General features: G+C 39.1%; 1 protein-coding gene across 3 annotated transcripts in view; it reads left to right on the top strand.

The window, feature by feature from the left end:
- The first annotated feature begins 2,712 nt into the window (after positions 1 to 2,712).
- CLCN1 (chloride voltage-gated channel 1) overlaps positions 2,713 to 12,088 on the top strand; it is a 68,170-nt gene continuing 58,794 nt past the window's right edge. For all 3 annotated transcript variants that reach the window (XR_015742075.1, XM_087926270.1, XM_087926271.1), the window contains exon 1: positions 2,713 to 3,047. Coding sequence is in view for 2 of the 3 variants with exons in the window: in XM_087926270.1 (XP_087782396.1) it covers positions 2,880 to 3,047 (168 nt within the window). In the remaining variant the exon portion in view is untranslated. The remainder of the gene's footprint in view (positions 3,048 to 12,088) is intronic.

Consider the following 12,088-nt stretch of genomic DNA (forward strand, 5'->3'; position numbering starts at 1 on the left):
GTAGATGTTTTCTTCCACATTAATTTCACATGAAAACTGATTGACATTCAGATTCATTCTTGTCCACATTTTGCTTGGACATGACATCATTTAATGGGATTATAGTTGAATTAGAATGATACGATGCTATACAGGCAGTCCTTGACTTGTAACAATTTGTTTGGTGTCTGTTTGAAGTTACAACAGAAAAAATGACTATGTTTCACACTTATAACCATTGCAGCATCCCCATGATCATGTGATCAAAATTTGGTCACAAAATGGGGCAAAGTTCACTGAACAACTTCCTCACTCATAACAACATAAATTTTGGGCTCAATTGTGGTCGTGATGTGAGAACTACCTATACTACATCCCAGTGCAGAGGCAAAAGACTGGGAACGTTGTCCATCTTGTCTGGCCAGTAGGACACTTGGCAATTCGCATACATACACATGGAAAGTCAAGATGAGAAAAAGACTTAACTTGCCACCAGAGCGGTCACTGCATAGCGATATCTGATTGGTTTTGCTATCTTAGTATATTAATTAAGTAATTCTGAATTGGCTAGGACCGTGTAATGAAGATACTCTTTCAAGGGAAGGAAAAATTTGGCAGCTGGGGGGGCAGGTTGTTGTTCTTTGCTAGGAGTACGTGAACTGAATTGGAGGCAGAAGTCCTGGTCTGGTGTTTTCAAGATTCAGAAATGGAGAAGAAGTGATGCTCTTCTTTTGTTAGTTTCAGATTCCTAGGATTGAAGGACATTCTTGTTCAGAATGCAAACTTACTCTCTATCTGTATTTAAAACTGTCTAAAATACTGGCAAAATAATATATTCTGGCAGATGTGGAAGGACGGGCATTTTTCTTATTTTTAATTCAGACAGCCGGCAGTATAAGAAGAAAGTGATACATTGTGGTTGTCTATTTCTTCTTGCTTTTATGATTGCAAGCACCTAGGACCTTCCGAGTAGGCAGCGTACAAATAATTGTATAAATAAATAAAAACAGGATTCAAATGCAGCTGATTCGGGACAAGCAAAAGGAACTACATAACACACACTGAACGGACAACATCCACTGCTGCAAGAAAAGATAAGCTGCTACATTAAGTTTTGTTCTTTAAAGAAGTGTTAAATGAATGAATGAAAGATAGGTGTCTCCATTGGCTGCAATTAAACAGAACCTTCCCTGAGCAGAAACTAGGTACCGTACCTGTGAAGGAGATGGCAGAATAAATAAATCAGTACAGGCCAGTTGCATTCGTATCTTGTTTACAGCTTCTAGGAGACAATTTGATTATCACTGCAGAAAACAGAAAGTTCAATTAAATGGAATATTTATTTTGTTCAAGAACACGTCTGCCTCTCTAATAATGTGTATGATTTGCTGTGAAGCAGAGGTGGTATTCAGCAAGTTCTGACCAGTTCTGGAGAACCAGTAGTGGAAATTTTGAGTAGTTCCACCTCTGGCTGGCCCCACCCGCATCTCTTCTCTGCCTCCCATTGAGTCCCAGCTGATCGGCTGGGTTTTCTTTTGTTGCCCTGCACAGGAGAATGGAGCTGGAAAACAGGTTCGTGGGATGTGGACAGAATGGGTATTTTACAATATCCTTCCCTTAGAGTGGGGTGGGAATGGAGATTTTGCAGTATACTTCCCCTGCCATGCCCACCAAGACACACTGCGCCTACCATGCTACGCCCAGAGAACTGGTAATAATTTTTTTTGAATCCCACCACTGCTGTGAAGGTTTATGGCAGGGGTCCTCAAACTTGGCAACTTTAATACTTGTGGACTTCAACTCCCAGAATTCTGGGAGTTGAAGTCCACAAGTCTTAAAGTTGCCAAATTTGGAGGCCTCTGATTTATAGTGTCTTCCAAATGCCTTGAAGGAGCTTACCCTTTGATTTGACTTGAGAAGACAATAGGAGGAGGGATCTGGAACTAAAGCTGGAAAAATAAAGTATTCATTTTATACATAGGCCTAGTTATAGAAGAGTTTGGTGGCTAGAGATGTGTGCCTAAGGTTTTTTTTATAGAAAAAGTGCTTTTTTTTTTTTTTTTTAGGAAGGTATCTGGAACAAGAATTTGGGAGGACACAGAAGTCATCTCTACATAAAAGGGACCAGACAGAATATAATTGTTTGAAATTTTTCAGTAAAGCATCAGTGGCTGTCTGGGATTTATCAGGATGTGAGGCGGGGGGAGGCTATGTGGGCTTTGGAAGTAATTGCTATGAGCTTTTGCTGGCAGTGTTACAGCTGGAGCAAGCAACCGCGGGCAGGGATGTAAAGAGAATATGCTTAAATTTGGAGTATTTAAAAGTGAGCAGAGTTTTGGATATGTGTGAAGAGGGAATAATTCCTGGGTTACTTAGGTTTCAATATTCACTGCCTTCAGACAAGGCTGCTGATGTAGAGACTTTGCAAAGAAGCCGTTAGTCAGTCCCAAGTATCCTATGTAAGCTTGCATGCATTAGAAGCGGAAAGCCCTCTGACATGAATATAGAGCTCGGCACATTTGAGTTCCAGCCTGCGGACTCCTTCCCTGGCTGTTGCCTTCTCCTCCCTCCCTCCCTCGCTCCCTCCCCCCCACTCCTTGAGGGTTTCCTCCTGTCACACCTGATATTCAATCCTGACCAAGTTAATGCCTCTTGCTCAGATCAGATGTGGCTTTGGAGGGGTCATGTGACAGAAGAAGACTGCTATAAATATAATTAAACCTTGCAATCACTGCCCCAGACCCCTTTGGGGGCAGGAAGAAAAGAAAGTGAGAAAGACGTAAGAAATAGGGGAGGAGAGGAGGGCCAGGAGGGGGGGGGGCATGACTTGGACTGATCAGCTGGGGGGGCCTGGAGTTTCTTCTGCAGTGTCCTTGTCCCACCTCAGCAAAAGTTGAACTATGGAGCATTCAGAGCTCAAGAGCCAGAAGGACACCACGCTGTGGGGTGGTGCCCCCCAGTACGACTACGTCCATTATGACAATTGCACCAGTTATGGGATCCCATCTGAGGATGGTGGGACTGGAGATGATACGCACTACCAGGAGAAGGCCCACAATCATATCCAGGTAGAGTGGAGTTTGGGGAACATGGAAGGTATTCTGGATCAGATTGCTTATTTTATATATATATATATATATATATATAAAACTGTGATTCACTGAATCAGCTTTTTAATTACTTCTATCATGATGCCCTAAGTGATCAAACTGGTGCCATTAGGATAATATTGAAAGAAACTTCAATATCTAATTCTGACCATGTTAGTTCACATTTATCTGGTACGACTAGCATTAAAAGGCATTTAAGATGATGCATATCCTGTATTGAACTCTGAATAAATGTTCTATAATCTTGATGATACCCGTGTATTATGCTTTGGAAAATGCTTCAATGTGCATTGTGGTTGAAATATCCTCCCTGGAGGTTTTAAGCATTGGAGAGCAATGACACGATTCTTTTTTCTGTGTCATACAGAAAGTCAGAGGCCTCTGTGTGGAAAATCTAGTGCAGAGAAAAAAGGCAGGGGTTTTATGCCTTTAAAGTAGAAGTTTAAAGTAGAAGTAGAAGAACATTGCATTACACACCATGTCATCATATTTCACATATTTCATAGAAGCTGCATGGATGCATATATTTTATACCTGAAGATTTTGTTTCATTTGTTATATCTTTGTCTGCCTATTTGTCCCTGCTTGCAGAGTGCTGTTTCAGTCTTACAATAGCCTTTCCAAAGCTGATACAGGTAGCCCTTGATTTACCCTACAACTGAGATGAGAATTTCTGTTGTTAAGCAAGGCAGTTATTCAGTGAGTCACATCCAAGACCTTTTTGCCATGGTTGTTAAGCAAATCACTTGTAATTGTTTATAACTTGGTTGTTAAATGAATCTGGCTCCCACCATTGATGCTACTTGTTGGAAACCAGCTGGGAAAATCACACATAATGAACATATGACCTCATGACACTGCAATCGTCATAAATATGTGGCAGTTGTCAAGTACCCAAATTTTGAACACATGACTGCGAGGATGCTGTGATGGCTGAAATTGTGAGTACCAATTGCAAGTAATTTTTTTCTGCTGCGGTTTTAACTGCAAATGTTCACTAAATTAATGGATGTAAGTCAAGGACTACCTATATGCTTCAAAACTTTTGGGCAATTTTCTAACGAGTGCAGCTGGCCATAGCAATTGGAAATTATGAGAGCAGATCTAATATAGCTGGAAAAGTTTACTATTATAATAATCCTATTCTGTTTCTATTTTGATTCGATTCCATTTCTATTTCTATTTCTATTTCTATTCTATTCTATTCTATTCTATTCTATTCTATTCTATTCTATTCTATTCTATTCTATTCTATTTCAATTCTATTCTATTACAATAATCCTAATGTAGACTGGCTAAAAGCAGCCAGAAGGCACAAAGAATACTGTGTTTCAGATTTTCAAAACCATCACACTGTTCCTTGCAACGTTCTAATCCACACCAAAAGCTTGATTTTGTAATGACTTTCATGGAGGCCAGATGTTAAAAAGAGAATGCAAAACTGGTAAAATCTTGATCAGGGATATAATGTTTTAGGCTTCTGGCCTTGAATATATTTGGGCAACAATCATTCTGCGGTTAAGTCTCATGTTCTGAGTGTATTGTGAGAATTGGTGTATTGTACAAAAAGGATGTGTGTATGATTATGGACTACAATAACTTTTGTAAAATAACTTTCATAAATCAGATCAATATCTGTATAATTGGGGGAATTGTTAATTTTCAACACATACATTTCTTTGACCATGCGTCTTGGGAAAGAATGTTGGACTCCTTGCAAGGACAGGGAACAAAATGATATTGAAAAATTCTGACAATGGACAATTATTGGTGAAATATTTCCCACTTCACTGGCTGCAGCCATCTTCCTAGGGTTTTCCTGTGAGGGTGTGTATTGATTTTTGGCACTTCATAAATAATGCAAATTAAGCCATGGACCCAAGGAAAAAGAACAGGCTTTTGCTGCATAGTTGATCCCTGAGCTTATTCTAATGATACTAACAAGTTTACATTTTCTCAGCTAGATCAAAGGGATCAATTCCTCCTCCTGACTGGTCAATGTAAGGTACTATGTTGATATTCAAGTCTTTTTAATCTTCCTCAGCACATGATAACAGAACCGATGATCCCATGGGGTCATGTGAATGATTCCATTGATTTACCTCTTAGTAATCTCTGTCATAGTTTATTTAATGTATATACTTATCCATATCACAGACTGGGCAATTGAAATAAAATAATTAAATAATAGAGCCTTAAAAACCATTCAAATCATACCATTTAAACAAAACCATGGAGGGGTGGCATTAAAAGTGTCACATATAATATTACCATATGTTTAGTTTAACTTGCCAGGTGGTTTTATGACATAATCCCATCAATCCTATGAGCAAACATGGCCACTAGATTGCTGCTGAGGAAGTAACAACTTTAGCTATGAGCAGGGAGATCCAAGCATCAGCAACCAGAAAAAGGACCAATATCAAACTTGGTTCATTTTAAGATGAATATTCATACAATTTAATTCCATATTTTTTCAGAGAGAAAGAATTTAAAATGAAGTTGCTGGTTCCTACTGGACACGAGCAACTCAAATGATCAATACTCTGTTTACTTCAAGTGCTCCAAGTACTAAAACTGGAGATGCAAAGTCCAGAGTGAGGGAGAAGTGAAGCCAAAAGAGCTGAAATACGGTGAGGAGAACAGAAGGAGCAATGGGGTAGAAGCCAGTATGACATTAGTGTGGGGTGGAAGCCAGGTTTTGACGTTAGACTTCTAGATATAAGAAACTTCCCTATTTGAATTTTGAGATTAAAGTCACAGGATGCATTTCTAGGGTAAAACTAAGCAATATAAGAATGGTGGTTTGGCAAAAATATCGGGGGGGGGGGAACCCAGGACAGAAATACCAAGGAGTTCAGTGCAAATCATGACTAAGAGATTCCACTGGAGACTTTGCAAGAAGTGAGAAGCTTAGGTTTAGGATAGAAAACAAAACAGCTGATGAGCTGACCACATGGGACTGATTAGGGGTGGGTACACAGGATTGATGCCCCCATCTCCCCTTCTTTCTCTTCCCTTTCACGACTTTCTTAACTCTTCTTTTAAAAAAAAGAAACCTCATTACAATACAATAGGTATATAAAACAAACAAAGATTTGCTCTTCGCCTAAATAGATTGCTCCAAATTTATTTGCGAGAGCACCAAATCTTGTTTCAGATGGACTCAATATAGGTGAATTGTTAATAGTCTCAGTGACAAGCTTATCAGGGAACAGCCGACCTCTGGCTTTAAGGTTGTATGTTCAGTTCTTCTTATTTTTCTGCTCTAGGTTATGATTCAAATTGGATTCATTATTGTGAGGTGGTGGAAAGCTTGAAGACTGGATGTGTGTGTGCATGGGTGTGTTTAAAATATGTGGAGAGATATTTCAAAGAGGGCTTTCATTTTCAAATGGAGTGTATCTTGGTGCCGATTAATGCGGGACAAATAATGTGAGAGAGGTGTGACCTTCATGCACTGTTTTTTAACCTGCTCAAAGCACCAAGGTCTTGCATGTAACCATCTACATTGGATTATCTGAGTGTGCTTTGGCTCAGGTATCTTCCTTACCCCCTTATCCTACAACGTCTCTTCCCTTTCCATTTTGTCATGTTTTTTTATTCCTCCAGTTGGTTTTTTTATTTTATTTCCTTCAAGTTTGATTTGAAACAGATCTAGGTGAATCATCTATTGGTGAGCTATCTAAAAGGAATAGCTTCTTTGGAATAATATAGGATGGGGTGCACCTTAATTTAATAAATGTAGAATAGGATAAAAAAACCGATGCGATTTATTAGGATTCTTCAAGTTTTAACTCTCTTGCACAATAACACCCTATTTAAAATAACCTTTGAATTGCAACATGGGCTCACTCTCCAAATACTTCAAGGGCCCAGCAAGGCTCCTGGTTGTCGATAAGAAGAAGACTTAGCTTTATGCAGTGATTATTCCAAGAAGCTTCCAAGATAAGAGTAGTAGCGCCAACAGAGATTATTGTTAAGATCATCATAAATTGTAGCCGAGACTAGATTCATGGGCTTTCTTCTGATACAGCTCTCTTTTGTAGTTCTGTTCCCACAATGAAGGATAAAGGCTTGCTTTTGTCATGTTTTAAATTTATTTTGCTCAACAGTATGGTTTCTCTCTACTGGATGTTTACACCCTTCAGATATCTGAAGCGGTGTCATATTGCTTCTTAGTCATCATTTAGCCAGCTTGTTTCATCTTCTTTTACACATCGGGCTCCCCAGCTGCTCTCCAACAATTTTTCAGGGCCTTTTTGGACCTACGCCTGCCTGTTGGCACAGTAACATACTGGAAAAGTCCTCTTTCAAGTTTGTTGGTGTCAGAGCCTGCCTGGAGGGGAAAGAGCTAGCGTGATGTTCAGAACTGGCAAAATGACTTTCTGTGTCCTCTGTTTTGGGGGCTGCATTAAAGAGATTTGTGGGTGGGTGGATGTAGAAGGAATATTTGAGTTTGGTGAGATTTATTGTATATGTCAAGATGCAACCATAAACAAATATAACAGATGTTCTAAAAAAGCTATGGTTTAAATGAATAAAAATTAACATTGACAACAAAGGAAGTGGATTTAAAAAAATAGTGACTCCCTGCTAGGGAGTTGTTGGGATTTCAAGGGAAAACTGCATTTTTCTCTATATTTGGTGGCATGTGATGATATTCAATTCTAAATGCCTCTCTTGTGTTGGGCTTATGGAACAAAGAAGACACTGACCATCCAGCTTCTAACACTCTTCTTACCAGTACAGGTAGTATTGACTTATGACCATTCCTTTAATGATTGTTCAAAATTACAACCGGGCTGAAAAAAATGACTTCTGACTTTTCCTCACACGTCCAGCTGTTGCAGCAAGCCCGTGGTCTTTTTAATGACCTTGTAATCCCTTGCATCGGGGTGGAGTCGGAGATAAGTGTTTACTGGCCAGATGCCCTTCCTGTTGCCAGTACAGAGTTCGCAGCTGATATTTACTCATTGTGCCCAGAGAGAGAAATATCTGCTGCTACCTAGGATCAAACTCTCAGCCTCCTGATTGTGAGGCAAGAGCTCCACCTCTAGGCCACTGCACCACTCTGCAGTATCCTTGTGGTCATGTGATCAAACTTTGAGAGCTCAGTAACAGCAGCATGTATTTGTAACAGTTGCAGGATCCTGGGGGGTCACGTGATCACTATTTGCAACCTTCCTGGTAGCTTTGGCCAAACAAAATCAATGGGAGAGACCAAATTTACTTAACCACATAATTTGCTTAAATGACCACAGAAATTTATTTAACGACTGTGACAAAAAAGATTGTAAAATTGGGTGTGACTCACTTAACAACCATATTGCATAGTGACAGAATTTCCAAAATCCCAATTGCCACTGTAAGTCAAGTACTACCTATTGTTAGTGTTGAGGACCTCCAAGGTGCTAAGTGTTTTTTTTGGGGGGGGGATGGAGGGACAGGAGATTTCTGTGTCATTTTTAAAAAAAACCTTGAATGGCTCGAATGTTAGTGAGACGGGTGGCATAAAAATTTAAGAAAGAAATGAATTCATGTTCATTCATCTCCCATTGGAGATTACACTCTTGTGGGTGTTCTCATCTGAGTCAGACAGTGGGTTGAACATTCTAATAATGTTCCATAAATTTGCTTGTCATATTCAAATCAATTTCTGGTGAGGTTCGTGCCGATGATGATCGGCCTTCTGCATCAATTAGATTTTAAGAAAATTCATTCAATTTCTCACTGGCACTGCCTTCATTTCTGGTGCAACATTGTTTAGAAGATGGGCATCATGGCCCTAATCTAATGCATTGTCTCCCACTGAGCTCAGTCCAGTTGGCTCTCCATTTTCTACGCTATGGAGCAGATCAGGGAGTAGTTTGCTTGAAGGCTCACAGTGAGACTGATAAGACACAGGGAAAATCTTTTTATTGTGCTAATCTGGCAGAAATGATGGTTTGGGAAGGTCATCCTAGTAGCTAAGAATGACATACTTGCAAAGCATCCAAAGACAAAAGGTTCACATTTGTTCACTTCTCACAGTAGTAATTGCTAGAAAGATCTAGGAGTCACTTAGGTTTGCCCCAAAAGCCAACGCAGTTCTAGGCTGCATCAAAAGAGGGATTTCAAGATCACACAAATTGTTAGTACTGCCTTATATTGCACTAGTAAAACCATAATTTATTTTTTAAAAAATTTAAAAAATTCTTTATTGAATACAAAAGATTAAAATATACAAATATACAAAAGTAAAAAAATAAAAAGTCATACAAATAAACATCACAACACATTCTGTAGTAAAGACTAATCATATTTTCCTCTAGTACATTTTGATAGTGATTTAAATATCTCATAGAAAGTATTAAATAGCAGTTACTTTCTATCCCTTGTAGAATAACTGCATGAATAATATAATATATACATAATAATCTATTATTACTATTGGATTATAACTATGTATTTTTATAGATAAGTCATTTATATAGCTTAGTCAAAGAGAGAGGAATAAAACTAGTATTCTATAAATTCCTATCCTTTAACCTATATATAATAGTATGTTTTATAGGTTCATTATTTCGTCTTTTTTATGCATTCTTTTTTTTTTTACAATCTATCCATTTATCATACCATTTATCCTAAATCAAATAGTATTTGGGACAAAACCATACTTTGAATACTGCATCCAGTTTTGGCCACCACAATGCAAAAGAGTTGTTGAGACTATAGTGCAGAGAAGAGCAACAAAGATGATTACGGGCAGTGGAGGTCTTGCTGGATGGTTGGCGAGTTTCGGGTGAACTCCTTGCTGTCGCCTCTGGCTGGGACTGCCCACCCGCCTTTGTGCTATGTTTTCCATAAATAACTAACTTTTTCCCCTGCCCAGGTTGCCCAGGTGAGTTCCACACTGCCCTGCTGTACTCACTGGAGCTGCCCGAGTAGATTAGCTGCCTGTTTGAAGCTGCATTGCAGCCCCAAAGCGGTGCATGTGTGCTCACGACCAGTGAACCCCTTGTCAGTGAAAGTGCAGCCCACCTCTGATTACAGGATGGGAGGCTAAAATGTATGATGAATGGTTGCAAGAACCAGGTATTTCTAGTCTAATGAAGAGAGGGACCAGGGGGTGACCTAACAGCAGTGTTCAAATATTTGAGGGGCTGCCACAGAGAGGAGAGAGGCCCTCAACTATTCTCTAAAGCACCTTGGGGCAAGACAAGTAATAATTGGTGGAAGCTTATCAAAGAGAGATCTAACCTAGAACTAAGGAGAAGTTTGTGAGAACAATTAACCAATTGAACAGCTTGCCTCCAAAAGTTGTGGGGGCTCTATCACTGGGGTTTTTAGAGAAGAGATTAGACAGCCACATGTCCAGAATTGTATAGGATCTTCTGCTTAAGCAGGGGGTTGGACTAGAAGACCTGCAAGGTTCTTTCCAACTCTGTTATTCTGTATTTTTAACAGTTACTGCTTTTGTTCTCTCCTGAGTTTTCTCTAGCAATTTCTAATAAGCCTAAGCCATTAACTAAATGAAATATAGATTTGCCTGATTGGTAAGATGCATCTTTTCCCTAATTATTTGTTTTAAAAAGTTAATGTTGTAAGAGTCAATGCAAACTTATAGCATTAGTGTTAGATTTTTATGATTTATTATATGCTATCAAATCAGGGTTGACTATTAGTGACCACATTGTTAGGTCTTCTCCAGGACAACCTGTTCCCTATTCAATCCTTCAGACTTTCCACACCTGATCTTAGGCAACAGCTCTTCAGATTATTTTTTTTTATGATACATCCATTGCTGCTATAACTAAGTCCATCCACCTTGCTGCTGGTTATCCTTTTTCTCTTTCCTTCCATATTTTCCAGAACTATGGACTTCTCAAGAAACCTGAGTCCAGAATATAATAACTTCAGTTTGTTCTATTTTGTCCATCCTTGTAGAAGAGTGGTTTATCATTCTCCTTCATGGTATAACGTTTTTGCCTTTGCTATTATCATTATCATTCAAGTGTGTATTTTGCCTCCAGCATCTTCCTATATAGCATTGCTGCCTGATAGAAGTGTCTGCTGGAAATGCATTGCCAGGACACTCAACTGTGCTGCTGCTGTGACAATTTCCCACAGTTCCCCCTGCTAATGACTCTTCCATCCCCTGAAATCACCAGGGGAATGGGGAAAGGAGGAAAACGGTGCTGTGATTGGTGTGTTCTCCTATTGGCAGTCTAATTTGAGATGCTACGGCATCTCTCAGCAGGTGTCAGAAGGCTAACCACAGAGAGCAATAGCCACTTGGTACTTCAGCCTTATTGTAGTCTGAATAAAACACAAAAAGGATGCAAAAATGTTCTCATTCCATTTCCACAAGCTATCTGGATGAGCAGTGAAATCTGTCTTCAACAATGTTCTGCCCTGGATTTCAGCACAACAGTTGTCGTTGTTGTCATCACCATCTTCATCAGCAGTAGAAACATCATCATCAAATCTGTATCCTGCTTTTTTGTCCACTGACACACAAAGTAATTTACATAATCCACAAAATAAAATGAGAGTATTTGAAATAACAATTAAATTTAACAATTAACAATTAAAATTATTATATTGAGTTAACTAGCTACCGTAAATACTCAACATGTACCCCTAAGAAAGAGTTAGGGCAGAACACTGGTCCTGTATTGAGAGCATTAGGGTTGGTTGCACAGTCAGCCAGACGTTTAGACTGGATTTGGAATTTTTATCCAGCTATGTGAGTCCTTCCCAAGGATCTAGGATAGGCAGATATTTTCGTTTATGATATTGAAGTATCACTGCAGGATGTAAGGTGTTCCAAGTAAAGCTGCCTTTTGCAATTGACTGATGAAGATTTTGTCAATGCCAACAGTGTTCGAGTGGTACTTCAAATGCTTTGAGATTGGACCCAGGTACTGCTACGTCCACTATCCAGACTTTTTTTTACTTTCTTATCAAAAGCTTTTAAGTCTGGGGTGTTTATATGACAGGTTTGTTTGAATTCT

Source organism: Pseudonaja textilis, chromosome 2, assembly GCF_049901715.1.
Source record: "Pseudonaja textilis isolate UNSWEBS1 chromosome 2, rPseTex1.2, whole genome shotgun sequence".
Lineage (NCBI taxonomy): Eukaryota > Metazoa > Chordata > Lepidosauria > Squamata > Elapidae > Pseudonaja > Pseudonaja textilis.